At 67.1% G+C, this 14,800-nt stretch overlaps 2 protein-coding genes across 4 annotated transcripts; both read left to right on the plus strand.

Annotated features, from left to right (window-relative positions):
• Window positions 1-54: 54 nt before the first annotated feature.
• Window positions 55-6,691, plus strand: CHLRE_16g651100v5 (uncharacterized protein). Its single transcript, XM_043070796.1, has 10 exons — window positions 55-1,563; window positions 1,795-2,064; window positions 2,216-2,278; window positions 2,475-3,104; window positions 3,224-3,402; window positions 3,623-3,788; window positions 3,912-4,060; window positions 4,263-4,405; window positions 4,544-4,627; window positions 4,832-6,691. Exons 1-10 carry the CDS (start codon window positions 334-336, stop codon window positions 5,905-5,907), a joined length of 3,990 nt encoding a protein of 1,329 aa, XP_042915439.1. The 5' UTR covers window positions 55-333; the 3' UTR covers window positions 5,908-6,691.
• An 83-nt stretch (window positions 6,692-6,774) lies between these two features.
• CHLRE_16g651150v5 (uncharacterized protein) lies at window positions 6,775-14,769 on the plus strand. Of its 3 annotated transcripts, none has more exons than XM_043070797.1 (10): window positions 6,775-8,412; window positions 8,611-8,979; window positions 9,153-9,221; window positions 9,503-10,258; window positions 10,522-10,742; window positions 10,969-11,188; window positions 11,451-11,599; window positions 11,808-11,932; window positions 12,155-12,223; window positions 12,478-14,769. In XM_043070797.1, the coding sequence occupies exons 1-10, from the start codon at window positions 7,030-7,032 to the stop codon at window positions 13,323-13,325; spliced, it is 4,209 nt and encodes a 1,402-aa protein (XP_042915441.1). In that variant the 5' UTR covers window positions 6,775-7,029; the 3' UTR covers window positions 13,326-14,769. The 3 variants fall into 3 exon arrangements, with proteins under 3 accessions (XP_042915441.1, XP_042915442.1, XP_042915440.1); XM_043070798.1 differs by having other exon boundaries at window positions 10,969-11,170; window positions 12,155-12,238; XM_043070799.1 differs by having other exon boundaries at window positions 10,969-11,170.
• Window positions 14,770-14,800: the final 31 nt, after the last annotated feature.

Raw genomic sequence — 14,800 nt, forward strand, 5'->3', positions numbered from 1 at the left:
AGATGAGAGAAGGAATGGGCTCTCCATCTGTTTACATTCAGTCGCATTCCACTTGTCCTGGCGCATCGTCTGTCGCTAGACGTCGCCGCTCAAGCGTTTTCGCGGTGGCAGCACCGGCTAAGAACCGAAGGCGATCGCAGTCCATTTTCCTGACGTTGGACGCTTTGAGGGCACGAGGCGATGGCTGCGGGCTGCGGGCTGCATGGTTGTTTCCGGAGCAGAGTCGGGAGCCGCTGACTGGTGCTCGCTGCGGAGGTCCCGCTAGCCTGGCGGGGCCTGACTCCACGCGAGCGGTGGCAAGTCCGTCGACGGAGCGTTGACGGCCCGGCCTGAATGTACAGCGGCAGTCATGACCTGCCGGAGGGGAGGGAGGACGCTGGGCGACTGCCGGCAGGCGTCCAGCCGGCCCAAGGCAACAGCACGGACTCCCAAGTTCAGGCGCAGGCGCTAGCGGAGCTGCTCGCGGACTGCGCGGAAGGCGGGGCGGATGACAGCGGCCTCTCTGCAGACGGGGACTCGCCATTGCAGCAGCCGCATGCGGTACCGCCACCCGGCCAGGGGCAGTCGTATATGTGGCAAGCGCCCGTCGTGCAGCAGCCGCACCAGAGGCCGCCCTTTCCGCCGGCTGCGTTCCCGGCGCCGCAACAGCAGCATCCCCCGCGCGTGCACCTGCCGGGTGCGGGCGGGCAGCACCACCCGCCTGCTGGATGGCCTCCCGAACACGTGTCGCGTGCGGGCGGGCCTGCGCAAGAGGTGCCGCACCCACACCAGCAGCCGCGGGGGGCCGTTACGTACGGCTATCCAGGCGGGCTTCGGCAGTACCACGACGGCGCAGCACCGCAGCAGCACCTGCAGCAACACCAGCAGCAGCAGCACCAGCAGCAAAATCCATTGTGGGTACCAGCTCCGTACAATCAGCACCAACAACACCAGCAGCGGCCTCCGCCGCCGGCGCTGGCAGCCGCCGGCGGTCTGGCCGCCGCCCCGCCTGTCATCGCCGTCTCATTGGCACCGGGCCAGCTGTGGTCCATGGCTGCGCCAGCTGCCGGCCCGGTGCCGCCGCACCCGCCCCCACAGCTGCAGCTGCCTCCGGGCCTGCATCCGCCTCCGGGCCTGCAGCCGCCTGCTGGCTTGTGGCAATCGCCACTGGAGGCGGCCCTGGACGCGGCCGGACCCATTGCGGCACAGTACGTGCCGCACGCACCCTGCTACGGGCCCCTGCAAGGGGCGCCGCCGCCAGGCCCCCACGCCGCAGCCGTTCAGGCGGCCGTAGAGGCCGCTTTGGCGCAGGTGGCGGCAACGGCTACAGCCTCCGCGGCGCCTTTAGCCGCCCCGCTGCCGCAGCGGCAGCCTAGCACCCTGCCAATTCCAACCGCCGCAGTGTCTGATCCAGCTGCCAGCGGCGCGCTGGCGATCCACCGCAGCAGCGGCCAGGACTACTACGCGCTGCTGTGGGAGCACCTGTGGGCGGCGGTGGCGGGCGGGGTGGAGCCGAAGGAGGCCTGGCCGCGGCGGGACCCGCAGGAGCCGCGGCAGGTGGTGTTTGCGCAACGCAATCTCCGGGTGCGTGCCCGTGCCGTGCAGGGGCAGCATGGGGTGGTATTGTGGGGTTGTAGGCACCACTAGTCGCCCGATAGCTGCGGGTAGGGGGCGAGCTGTGTACGCCGGCGCGGTCTGTCCCGGTGGGCTCCAACCTTGGCTAACTCCTCCCAAGGAAAGCGGCTGCCGCGTGGGTCCCTGTCGCGTGTTGCTTCGGGCCTGATGTACTGTTCCTGCTGGCCTCACGGACTGCAGGGCAGCGGCGCCAGTGCGCTGGCCGGCCCCTCAGGTGGCACGCTCAAGTTCTGCGGAACCAGGAGCGCCGGCGGCGGCGCCGGCGGCGCCGGCGGCGACGTGGATGTGGATGTGGCTGGCGGCAACGCTGCCCCGCGGTATGAGGGTGACATGTACCTGTACAAGACACGCGGGAAGGTGGACGGCGGCGGCAACGCTGAGTGGCCCGAGGGCAGTGTGCTGGAGCGCTGCCAGCTGGCGCTGCCCACCCGCGCCTTCACGGAGCAGGAGGTGGGGGGGGCGTGTGTGTGGTGCTTTGCAGGTGGAAATGACGTGGTTGGACGGTACCTGCAAGGGGAGGGGTGTGTGTGTTCCCTAGCAAGAGCAACAAGGAGCAGATAGGCACAACGAGTCGCGTGCCGCCCCTTGTGCCCCGCCACAGGCTCTGGCCAAGTTGGGGGTGCCGTCAGTTGAGAAGTTCATGTTTCGCGGGCGGCACAAAGAGGTGAGGGGCATGTGGGCGTGCAAGCGGGCCGCCTCGTTGTCCGCCGCCCCACCACCAACACTCTGCATGGCAACCCTGCGGCCACCCACACGGCTCGAAATCAGAGTCACGGATGGTGCGCGGTACGCCAAGCGGCGCTGGAGTGCAGGCTTTTCGGGTTGTTACAACGCCTTTCATGTCCGTGCCCGCTCCCCAGGCCTGGGTCTACACGGAGAAATTCCTGTTTGTGGCTGAGAAGGCGGACGAGCAGCCGCGTGAGCGGCGCGCATCAGCAGCCGGCAGCGGCCGCAGCGACAGTGCCGGCCTGCCGGGTGACCCCGCCTCAGGCCAGGCGGAGGTGCAGCAGGCGACGCAGCAGGGCGGCGGCGGCGGCGGCGGCGGCAGGAGAGCCCAGCGGCTCAGGGGCGGCGGCGGCAGCGGCAGCGGGGCGGCACCGAGGCCGCAAACGGGCCGGCGGCGACGTCGCTCGGAAGCTGAGGCGGAGGCGGAGCACGAGGCAGGCCCAGCCGCCGCGGGTTCCGCTGCCGTGCAAGCGGAGGCGCGGCAGGGCCTGGAGGTCGAGGAGGTGAAGAGGGAGGAGCAGGCGCCACCGCTGGGGCTGTCGGCGCAGACCGACGCTGCTGCTGCGGGCAGTGGTGGTGCCAGCAGCGGCCCGGCTGCAGGACCGCGCGGCCACTCGCAACCGCTGCTGCTACCGCGGCTGCCTGGGGCGCCGGGTGCTCGTGCGCAGGCGCAGGAGCCGCCGTCGAAGACGACGTGGCGGCGTGTGCGCGCTCACAACTGCGCCACGGCGTTCATGGAGGCAGTCGTGATGGGCAACATCCAGGTGGGCGGGCATGCTGGAGCTCGCAGATGTTGTGCCGCACCAACAACAACGCTACCAACCCCAACACCAGTCCCCCCTCACACGATGCTGTTGACGCGCGCATGTACGCGCGCACACAGGCCATGCAGGCGCTCCTGCCGGAGCTGCCGCGGCGTGGCAAGCCGCCCGCCATCGACTGGCCGGCGTTGACCTGTACGGTGGTCTCCACGGCCGCCGACGCCACGAGCGGCCGCCGGCGCGAGCGGCACACCAGCAGCTACTCGCCGCTGCACCTGGCCCTGACCTTTGTAGAAATGTGGTGCGTGCGCTGGATAGGGCTGCGCGCAGGGGTGTGCACGAGGGTGCGCATGCAGGCATGCATGGGGGCACCATAGCTGCCGTAGCAAGCAGTCAAGGGCAAGGTCCATGTTCCTCAAGCGGGCTCCACTGCAGTTGTGTTGAGGGATCCAGAAAGGCCCGCATGGCGTGGATGAATGCATCATGGCTTGCCGCGCGCCCTGCTGCTGCTGTTGCTGCAGGCCGCACCGGCCCGAGGCGACCCAGGACAGCTACACGGTGCCGCGCATGGCCGTGGCTTGCAGCGGCTGCCTGGCGGCGCCGCGCCACCATCACCAGCAGCGGCAGCAGCAGCAGCAGCAGCGGCAGCAGGAGTGCGGAGCGCAGACCGGCTGCTGCCGGCTGGGGGTGAGTGCTGGCGGCGGGGCGGGACGACGAGGGTCTCTTTGTCCGAAGGCTCCAGGAAGGGGCCAGGGGGTGCTGGAATGCATGCGCTTCACCATGGTACGCCCTACGGTCGGGTGCATGCAGTTGGTGCGGTGGCTGCTCGAGCACTCCACGCCTGCTGCTGAAATGGCCGGCGATACTGCTGAGATGGCCGGCGATGGAGGCGGCGGCGCATGCAGCAGTCAAGGAAGCGGCCGGTCGCCGCTGCTGTCATTGCGCACCACTCACAGCGGGTACGCGGCAATGTCCTCGTTGCATTGACAACAGGGCTTCGGGTTTGCCTACCAGGTCTGTGTCTGTGTGCCGCGACCGGTGTCCTGTGCTCTTCCCTTCTTGAGCAAAAGGTGCTGACTGCTACGGCACGGTATGATGCCGCCCTACCCCTCCCTCTAACATGCTCCTTGTTTTCTCTTGCGTCTCGTCCCTCCGCATCAGCTCTGTGCCGCTGATGACGCTGATGCGCTACGCCGACGCGGACGGCCAGGACTGGAGCCCGCTGGTGGCGGAGGTCATGGCGCACATGACCTGGAGCGAATACGCGGCGGCAGACGACGACGACGACGCGCGGAGCAAGAAAGGTGCGCATTGGTGCCGCCACGTCGGCGTGCCTTCACGGTTCCGTACACTTCTAGTGAAGGGCATGTATGGGGCGCATTAGGTTACCATACTCGTGTCGGAAATGCACATGCTTTCATTGCACCCGTGTCGCCTGACAGGCTGGTACCCGCACCACATCGGGGCGTCTCAGGGCGACCGGTGGCGGCGACCGCCGACAGCGCAGCCGCCGGGCGGCCTGCCGGGTGCGTGCGTGCGGGGAAGCAGTGTGTGGTGTCGCAAAACCTTGGCGCTTATGGGTGCATGTCACGAGGATGCAGACGTCGTGCAGCTTCCCGGTGGACGCGGCTTTGCCTTGCCTTTGGGAACACCCTCGTGCAACATGTCCCTTCCCTCTCACGGTCTCGCCGGCGTTCCCCAGTTCTCTCGCGCACCGCTCCCACGCGCAGGCAGCGACAAAGGCAGCCAGCGGTGTCTGGAGGAATGCTTGCGCCAGCTGCTGCGCCTGGCGAAAGAGCAGCTGCAGCAGCAGCAGCAGCAGCAGCAGCAGCAGCAGCAGCAGCAGCAGCAGCAGCAGGGGCCGGGGCAGCAGGGGCCGGGGCAGCAGGGGCCGGGGCAGCAGGGGCCGGGCCAACAGCCGGGCCAACAGCCGGGGCCGGGCGGTGGGGCCGCAGGCAGCGCTGGCGACGACGGCCACCGCAGCACGGGCGGCAGCAGCCCAGCCGGGCGACAGGACTGTGACGCAAGGCCGCACTGGAGCGGCGTCAGTGGCCCCAGTGACCACTTCGGCACTGCCGCCGCCGTTGCTGCCGCCGCTGGCAGCCCTGTGGACGCCGCGGGCCTGGACGCCGCTGCCAGGGCGATGGTGGCGGGTCTCATGTACGGACTCAGCTCCAGCAAGTTCGACGGGCGACCGCTGCTGGAGGCGGTGGCTCGGAGCTTGGACGTGTGGCCGGAGGAGGAGGAGGAGGCAGGCGGGGGCGGGGGCGGTGGTGCTAGTAATGCTGCTGCGGCTGCGGCGGCTGCGGCTGCGGCGGCTGCGTCTGCGGCGGGGCTGTCGCTGAAGCAGGAGCCGCGCATGACAGAGAGTGGGCCCGTGGCGGGTGGTGCCGTGCGCGGTTTGGCTGTTGCAGTGGTACAGCCGGCGCCATTGCAGGAGCAGCCTCAGACGCACGCCCAGTGCGAGGGGACCAGCGCCGGGCCAGCAGAGGCGCGCAACGGCATGGCACAGCCGCCAGCGCCGCCGCAGCCGCCACCTCCAGCGCCCCTGCCCCCACCGCCGCCACCTCCAGCGCCCCTGCCCCCACCGCCGCCGCCTCCTACATGCCAGAGCTACCACGAGTATGAGCGATACTGCACTGGCAAGTGGGTGCTGAGCGGGCGGCTGCGGCAGCTGCTGCGGCTGGAAGAGGAGGAGGCGGGGTGCGCGCAGCAGCAGATGCAGCAGGCGGAGGCGGGCGAGCAGGCGGCGGAGGCACAGCTGCAAGCGCAGAACGCTGCAGCTGCAGCTGCTGTCAAGAAATGAGTATCGTGAGTGTATTGAAGGCGGATAGGAAGCATTCAGTTCGGGTTTGCCTCACTGTCGTTAGCGTACCGATTCATTGCGAGGGATGCGTGGGCGCGCATGCACTCATGCGCTGGGTTTGTGGGCGTGGGTTTGTGGGTTTGCCTCGAAGCATGGATCGAAGTTGGGGCACAGATGGGAGTTGAGCGACGAGTGTGGCTGTACAAGCGCTGTACACGTGACAAACGGTAAAACTTTTGGCGGGAGGGGGTCGGGCCCATTGGAGAGGAAGGAAGGTGCGGGTTGAGGCGGGTTAGGACGCGAGCTGCACACTTGCCATGGGCCCAAAATCCGGGAACACGTATTCCCCGCTGGCTTCTGCTTGCGCTCCTGTTGCTTCTTCTTGTTCTCCGGCTTCTGGGCGCGCTCCTGTTGCTTCTTCTTGTTCTCCGGCTTCTGCTCGCGCTCCTGTCGCCTCTTCTTGGTCTCCGGCTTCTGCTCGTGCTCCTGTCGCTTCTCCTTGGTCTTATAAGGCATCCTTATAGGGCATGTACTGTTAGACACTGTTAGTTGTAAGCGTAGCGTGCCTTTAAGCTTAAAACTATTTCTCGGGGGCTTAAGTCCTCCCGACGGTCCGCGAACCGACACAATGCCGTACTCTACTGGCGGGGAGGCGCGAGGGCAGACAAGGAGACACGACAATACCGTTGCTACCTGGTGCTCTCTTTACCTTTGAACAAGGCGCCTCGATGCATGAACTGCTCACCACAGCACTTTGCCCCGGGCTTTGTAAACTTTTTTCTTGCGCACCCTGCGCCGTGAACACCACGGCCCTTTGCTTCTCGCGCCGAGCCACAGAAGCCCCAGCCAACAATGCGCATGGAAATTCAATTCTTTGCTGCTTTCTTTCGAAAATGTCGTCGCAGAAGCAACGCATCGAGTAGCGTGCATTGGTGCAGGCTCAGGAGGAGCGAGGTTTGGACCGTTGGACGGAGCGCCGAGAGCGAGCGAGGGCAGCGCCGGCTGAGCCGCGGCCGAACCTGCTGGCCGCGGCTGCTTGCTTCTTGCTGGTAGCAATCAAGTGCAGCGGCCTCGGCGATCGGACTGCGTGTGCCGTCACCGCTGTCGCGGTCGCGCTGCCCCATGCAATCGGGCTTCCCACCGCCTGTGGGTCTGCCGGCATGCAAGCCTCAGCTTTACACCAACGGCGGCGGCGGGGGCGGGCCTAGCAAGGCGGGCGGCAGCGGGGCGGCAGCGTCAACCGCCCCGTCGCAGCCGGCGGCACCCTCACACCCGCCGTTGCTGCATCCCTATGGTGGCCATCTGGCTCAGCCGCCGCCGCCGCCGCCGCCACCAGCAGGCGCTTGGCACGCCGCCGGGGCTCATTCGCAACCACCGTATGCCGCCGGCGGCGCAGCGGTACCTGGGTATCACCATCAGCAGCTTCATGAGCAGCATCAACAGCCGCAGCCGCACATGCAGACACCCTTCCCGGCGGCGCTGCCCGTCCCTCCCTCCCTGCAGCCATTCGGGCCGCCTCATCACGGGGCATACCTGGGACCTGCTGCCAGCCAACAGCAACGACAGCCGCCGCCAATGGCCCTGCTGGCTCCGCAGCACTCCCAGCATCCTCAGCACGCCCAGCACTTTCGTCATGTCCCGGGAACGCCAAGCAGCTATCTCCCCCTCCAGCAGCACCAGCAACACCACCAGCAGCAGCACCAACACCATCAGGAGGCACAAGGCTGGGCAGCACCCCAGCAGCAGCACGGGCAGCATCAGCAGCAAGTGCTGGTTGCCGATGGCGCCCCTGCCGGTCCGTCCGCCGCCGCCGCTGCCCCATTTGCCTCGCCGCAGCAGCAGCAGGTCCTGGCGACCTCAGCATGGTACGGAGGGCCGCCGCCACCTCCACCATTGCAGCAGCACCAGCAGCAGCACCAGCAGCAGCATCAGCAGCACCAGCACAAACAGCACCAACAGCACCAACAGCACCAACAGCACCAACAGCAGCACCAGCAGCACCAGCAGCACCAGCAGCACCAGCAACACCAGCAGCACCAGCAGCACGCGCTGACGCTAGCGCCCGCCTACCAGCAGCTGGGGGGCGCCTGTGGCCACATGCTTAGCATGGCTCCGGGGCCACAGCCACCCGCCGCTCACGCCTCGGCTCCAGCCGCAGCAGCAGGATATCCGCCGCTCACATCCGCCGGAACAGCTGGAGGAGCGCAGCCGCCGCCGCTGCCGCCGCCGCCGCCGCCTTCAGCAGAAATGGTCCCGGTCGAGTTGGCCGCGGCGGCGATAGCCGCCGCCGCGGCCGCGGCCGCGGCCGCGCTGGCCGCCTCGGCGGCCGAGCCGGGTAATGCCCTGGCGCTGCGCAGCAGTGAGCAACGTAGCATGGCGTCCCTGTGGCGGCTGCTGTGGGACAAGGTGGCTGCGGGCGAGGAGCCGGGCAAGGCCTGGCCTCCACGGAGCCAGGAGGAGGAAAGGCAACCGGCGCAGGTGGTGTTTGCAGGGCCCAAGATGAAGGTGCGTGTTAGTGTGCTCGCGTGGGATGTGAGCGGGAGTGGGGAATTATGGGATGCATGGAAGCCACAAATACGGTAACAGTAGATAGCTTGATTCAGTCAGGGTGGGTCATACAAGAAGTGGAGCAAATTCGGGTATCGGCGGTGCGTGCCGATGGTAAGCGCTACCGTGTTGCTTGGATGCACATGATTGCTGCAGGGCAGTGGCGCCGGCGTGCTGTCGGGCGGCCGCGGCTCCACCCTCGTGTACTGTGGTGACTGCGACGACGGCGAACAGCAACAGCAGCAGCAGCAGCAACACCTGCTGCTGTTTGACCCACAGGCGCAACAGCCGCTGCCGCAGCAGCACCAGCAGCACCAGCAGCAACACCAGCACCAGCAGGGCCAGCAGCCGTACCAGCCGCCGCCGCCGCCGGCCAGGCCGCCACTGCCGCCGCCTGACAAGCGATGGCTGGTGGCGACGAGTGCCACGCTGAAAGGCAGCGGCACCGCGCAGTGGCAGGCCGGCACCAGCCTCAGCCGCTACCAGTTGGCGCTGCCCGACACCGGCGCCGCGTCCAAGCTGGAGGTGAGGCGGGAGGTCGGGCGGCAGGCGAGGCGGCGCAAGGGGGCGTGGCGTGTGCTCGAAATGGCGTGATGTTGTGTGTGTTTGAGGTTAGTTGTAAGCGTGCAGGGTATGTGGTACGGACGAGTGGGTGAGGAAGCCGGTATGCCGACCTACCGTGTGTGTGCTGCGTGCAGGCTGAACGCCTGTTCCCAAGCGTGAAGCCGGATGCAGTAACGCTGTCCGGCAAGAAGAAGGACAAGAGGGTGCGTGCGCGTGCGGGCTGTATGTGTGTTGTTAGGACGGCAAACCTGGCCTGCGGTGGCGAAGGGCGGCTAGAATGGTGGTGCACACGTCCTCTGCCGGCAGCTCTACTACTGCTTCATGCGCTTTCCTTCCCTATTTGCACCCCTGCATACCGTGTTGTTTCCCGCGGGGATCAAACAGCAGCCTATGCCTTCTTCCCTGGGTCCCTGGCCCACGCAAACCCAATCGTTTATGCACCCACGCATCCACTCCCCGCACACGCCACATACGGTATCTACAGGCGTGGGTCTACCCCGAGAAGTTCTTCTACGTGGCGCAGCAGGCCAAGCCCCAGCCCCACAGGCCCGCCAATGGCGGTCCCGCTGGCGGCGGTGGCACTGCCGCTGGTGGTGCCGCCCGTGCCGCCGCTGGTCATGCCGCTGCCGGTGGTGCGGCGGGGGCTGCCGGGCCGTCGCTGCCCCCGCGTGCGGCCGCAGGCGGCGGCGCGGCAGCGCAGCAAGCGGCGGCGGCGGCCGGCCTGGCGGCTGGCAGCGGCGGCGGCGGCGGCGCCTATGGGGCGTCGTATGCCGCTGGTGATGGCGGGATGGGGCCAGCTGGCGGGGGCGCGAGCGGTGACACTGCTGGAGGTGGCGGCGCTGGTGACGAGACCGGCGTGATGGACACGGGTTTGGGGGCGGGCCGAGGCGATGCTGGGGGCCGCGCCAAGCGCAGGAGGGCGGCCGGCGCCGAGGAGGCAGCAGCAGCTACGAGAGGCCGGCAGCGGCAGAGGCGGAGCAGGCGGGGCGGGGAAGAGTCGCACGAGGATGTGAGTATTGAAGATGAGGGAGAGCATGGCGCCGAGGAAGAGGCCGCCGCCGCCGCCTCAGTAGCAGCAGCAGCAGCAGGGGCCAGTGCGGCTGCCGCAGCGCCGCCGCCGGGCTCTGCGCTGCTGCTGCTGCCGGCGGCCGCAGATGCTCGTGCGCGGCAGTGGCGGCGCGTGCGGGCCCAGAACTGCAAGGCGGCGTTCCTGGAGGCGGTGGTTATGGGGAACATCCAGGTGCGTACGTGTGCCACCTACGGTACCTGCCTGCCTCGCGTGTGCCTCTGCCTACGTCCTAATTGTTACGAGCAGGAGCCAGCGCAGTGCGGGGGTGCCGCTGCAGCCGTACGTAAACACAGCAGCACAGTGCGTGCCATGCATGCCTTCCTTACTCCCCCCCAATCGGTACGCGCACTTCTGCGCCTGCTGTCTACTTCGCTACACTTCTCTCTACCAATCCTTGCAACCCCCCCCCCCCCCGTACATGGCACTACTGGCAGGTCATGGAAGCTCTGCTGCCAGAGCTGCCGCGCCTGGAAGAGCCGCCCGCCGCCTTTGGCCTTACCGCCACGACTGCTGCTGCCGGGGCTGCTGCTGCCCCTGCTGCTACTGCCGGCGGGCTGCCGATGGGCTCGGGGGTGGCGGTGGACTGGGCCAACGTGCGCAGCCCGGGCGACGGCTACTCGCCACTGCACCTGGCGCTGGTCAAGTGGGACAGCTGGTGCGTGCATGCGGTGATGAGTGGAGTGGAGTGCAGTGGCGGTGCTGGCTGCTATGGCCCGTTGCATGCACACTGGGTGGGCGGGTGGCGGGTGCCTGTCTTTGCCGGACGTTGTCCTCGAGATGTTGTCATGAACGGGTACGCCCGCCAGCGACTTTCCCAGCCATCGTCCCAAACGCCACAATACTCGTTCCGCCACATGCATCCGGCCCCGCCCCCATCACAGGCCGCCGCCCACGCCGCAGCCCAGTGGCGCCGTGCCGCCGCCCGACAGCTACACGGTCCCGCACATGGCCGTGACGTGCCGCCAGCAGCAGCAGCAGCAGCAACAGCAACAGCAGCAGCAGCAGCAGCAGCAGCAGCAGCAGGGCCGCAGCCACCCCCACCATCCCGAGTGCGGCCGTGGGGGACCCACCTGCCGGCTACGGGTGGGTGGGTGTGGAACGGTGCGTGTCGTACGCACGGCGCATGCACGCCTAGCACGCCCACCCGCACGGCACGGCATGCACCGTACGCGCGAGTCGTCATGCATGCATGTTACAAGCAGAGCTGCGATGAGCAGCGTGTTGCATGCGCTCACTACGTGCGCTGCGTGTACGGGCAGCATCAGTGCCTGTGCATTTACGGTACATAAACCCCCAGACACACACACACACATGCACACACACACACACACACACACACAAACGGTATCCATTTCGTACACAGGTGGTGCAGTGGCTTCTGGAGCACTCCACACCCGCGCCCAGTAGCGCCATTGCGTCTGCCGCTGCTGGCGGTGGAGGTGGCGGCGGTGGAGGTGGCGGCGGTGGAGGTCCGCGCTCGCCACTGCTCATGCAGCCCAACACCCGCAGCGGGTGCGTGAGCATGCGAATGAATTTAGGAAGCCGAATGCCCGCGTGCGTGAGTCCTAGACTGCTCCAGGATGCTAACATTGGCCCCGTGCGCCACAGGGCCTCATGTTAGTACGTACCGTATGCATTCTCCTTTCAATGATGACGCCGCCCTCCCCCTCCCTCTAACTTGTTCCGTGTCTTCACTTGCGTCTCGTTCCCTCCGCATCAGCTCTGTGCCGCTGATGACGCTGATGCGCTACGCCGACGCGGACGGCCAGGACTGGAGCCCGCTGGTGGCGGAGGTCATGGCGCACATGACCTGGAGCGAGTACGTGCGGGCGGACAGCAAGAAGGGTACGACGGCAGGCGCGTGTGTATGCGGGACTGTGGGAGAAGCGCGTATGAGGGAATGCATAGGTGGTGGTGTGCGCAGTGTGGATGAAAGGGGCGAGAGAGGGGCCCTCGCATGGTGCTGAAGCAAGCCCATGCCCCCCCCCGGTGAGATAGGAGTCGGCAGGTAGAGAAACCCTCCCCCTCCCCCGACACACACGCGCGCGCGCGCGCGCCGCCCTGCAGGCTGGTACCCGCACCACATCGGGTCATCGCGCGGCTCCCGACCAGAGCCGCCGCCGGGCGCGTCGCCGGGTAGGTGCCCCACGGGTAGGTGCCCCACGGTGCCGCGGCCACCACGCACGTGCTGGGACTGGTTGTCTGGCGCCTGGTGTGTCCGGTGTGCCCGATGTGTCCGGAGGTGCTCTTTCGATTAGCCTTGCCTAATAACGCGAACTGGATTGAAGTTAGCCTCGCCGCCCCTGACCCGCAGCGGGTACTCATCGCGCACCACCGCCCACACTGTTTTCCACCCCTGCCTTCTCTCTTGCCGTATCCCAACCATGCAGGCAGCGAGCGGTGCCTGGCGGTGTGCCTGGACCAGCTGCTGCGTCTGGCGCAGGAGTGGCTGCAGCAGCAGCAGCAGCAGCAGCAGCGAGTGGCTGAGCGGGTGGAGCAGCGGGTGCCTGCTGCGGTGGAGGCCGGCGGAGGTGGTGGTGGCGGCGGAGGCAGCGGCGTCAGCCGCGCATGGAAGGGACGCGGCGGGCGGCGGGGCAGCGGCGGCAGCCGGCGAGGGCACGGCACTGCGGGGAGCTCCACAGGCGGTGCAGCAGCCACCGCTGGTCAGCCACCGCTGCCGGCCGCCACCGGCGGCACCATCGCCGCCGCTGCTGCCGCCTCCGGCGCCGCCGCCCCCACCGCCCCCCAGCTGGTGTCCGGCCTGCTGTTCCACCTGGCCTCACGCCACTACGACGGGCGCCTGTTGGAGCAGGCGGCCCGCGCGCGAGGGCTGTGGCCCGAAGCCTCGCCCGCCTCTACTACTGCCGCAACAGTGGCTGCCGCCGGGAGCAGCGCTGCAGCACCCAACAGCAACGCCGCGGCTGCAGCAGCAGCTGGCGGCGACTTGTGTGTGCGGGAGGCGCGCGAACACGGCATGGGAGTGGAGGTGGGCGGAGGTGGCTGCGGCGCCGTTGCAGGCGATGTGGGCTGCGGCAGGGGCACGCCGACCGAAGGCTCAGATAATGCTGATGCAAGTTGTGGTGGTGTGCAGTCGGTGGCGGGACCACGGCGTGGCGCGACAGAGGGGCTGGGGGGTGTCGCCACCGCCGTGCAGCCGCAGCAGAGGTCCTATCAGGAATATGCGCAGCAGTGCGGTGCCATGGCAGTGCTGAGTGTCCGCCTGACGCAGGAGCGGTAGTTTGTGAGGGGCCACCGGTTGGGGACAGACATTCGGCCGATGCGCAACGTAAATGGGGTAGGTGACACGGCAGCGCGCGTATGAGAGCGATAGTCGAGATGGTTGAACTGCGGACAGCATTTATCCGTTTGCTGAGAAATGAGCGTGTCGCAAACTCGGATCAACGCCACATCACAAGAACTGCAAATTTCTGCTGTCAGCCATTCGGATTTACAATATTCATCTAACAGCATAAGCTGAACACACGACTGTACCACTCCGTCTGGCGACTCCGTAGCTGAATGACTGCATAGCCGGCTGACCGCTTCCCCCAAAGCTTTCCACATGCGTTCGTCCCAGCCCAATGTGTGCCGCCTTGTGGCCGTGGACTTCCGGCTCGATGGCGCGGTCGGCATTGCCGCATTCCGGAATGCGAGCCTCAACGACCAGATTGCGCTTCTTGTCAAGGAGACGGCGGAGGTTTGGGGGCTCGTCGACAAGCAGGACGCCAGAATCGCCAAGCAGGACGCGAAAATGTCAGGATTACCGCCGTCGTTGCGTCCTGCTTGGCAATCTTCGCGTCCTCTACCCAGACGTCAAGTTCGAGTTCAAGCAGGGGCGCCTCGCAGGGACCTACTACGGCCACACGGCGGAGGACGGCAAGAGCTGCTACCTGTCCACTGACAAGCCCAAGCCCTGATTCACCAGCTACAAAACCGGTGTTTCTCAACACCACCATATGTACGGGTCGTATTTAGGGTCGTGTCGCCCCAATGCCGGTCGGCTCCCGCCGGCCAATGGAGGCATTGGGACTCGGAGGCATTGGGATCCAGGCAACCGACGGAGCTCAAACTTCACTAAGAGCCAACGCCAGCCTATTTTTCATGTAGCCGGCATCCCAATACTTCGCGCTGCTGTGTCCCGCAAGCCCCCGCTCGCAATCCCGACAACACCGAGCTAGAAGGCCGCTCTCGTCCCCCCAACAATTGCTTTTCGGTCTATTAGGGTACAAGAGCAACGCGATGACGACAGCCAGCGCTCTCGCACCCCCAGCGAGCAAATGCTAGTTGCTCGGCGCCGAGAATGGACGCCGTGGATTCTCTGATAAGCTCGGTGCGGGGGACGGAGGTGCCCGGGAGCTCCATCCCACATGTGCACGCACGCACTCACCCGCTCGGCGTCAGAGCGGTCGAGGGGCGGGTATCCCTGCAGGCCAGGGACTTGGGCACCTGGTGGACAGGCGCCCAAGTCCGGCGACTGGGCTTTCTGGGAGGAGGTACGGGGACACAATGGCTGCAGAGAGCCTGGATGGGGGGCAGGGATAGTAAGGCAGGGGTAGGGCGGAGATGGGGACGGGAGTGGCAACTAAAGTGTTGGTGGCCCACCAGCCATTCGCGTTGCACTTCAGCATAAGAAGTGGCACGGGCCCGTACGGCGGAGATGGTGGCTGTAAGCTTCTCGCCATTTGTGCCGACGGTATGCACACCGCTGTCTGC

Source organism: Chlamydomonas reinhardtii, chromosome 16, assembly GCF_000002595.2.
Source record: "Chlamydomonas reinhardtii strain CC-503 cw92 mt+ chromosome 16, whole genome shotgun sequence".
NCBI lineage: Eukaryota > Viridiplantae > Chlorophyta > Chlorophyceae > Chlamydomonadales > Chlamydomonadaceae > Chlamydomonas > Chlamydomonas reinhardtii.

Bases quoted from the DNA above. Each gene is read 5' to 3' on its own strand.
- CHLRE_16g651100v5 (XM_043070796.1), top strand. From the start codon at position 334: ATGTACAGCGGCAGTCATGACCTGCCGGAGGGGAGGGAGGACGCTGGG. The intron at 2,065-2,215 runs GTGGGGGGGGCG...GCCCCGCCACAG, and splicing joins GCGCCTTCACGGAGCAGGAG to GCTCTGGCCAAGTTGGGGGT. The intron at 4,406-4,543 runs GTGCGCATTGGT...GTCGCCTGACAG, and splicing joins CGACGCGCGGAGCAAGAAAG to GCTGGTACCCGCACCACATC.
- CHLRE_16g651150v5 (XM_043070797.1), top strand. From the start codon at position 7,030: ATGCAATCGGGCTTCCCACCGCCTGTGGGTCTGCCGGCATGCAAGCCT. The intron at 11,189-11,450 runs GTGCGTGTCGTA...TTTCGTACACAG, and splicing joins GGGTGGGTGGGTGTGGAACG to GTGGTGCAGTGGCTTCTGGA. The intron at 12,224-12,477 runs GTAGGTGCCCCA...CCAACCATGCAG, and splicing joins GCCGCCGGGCGCGTCGCCGG to GCAGCGAGCGGTGCCTGGCG.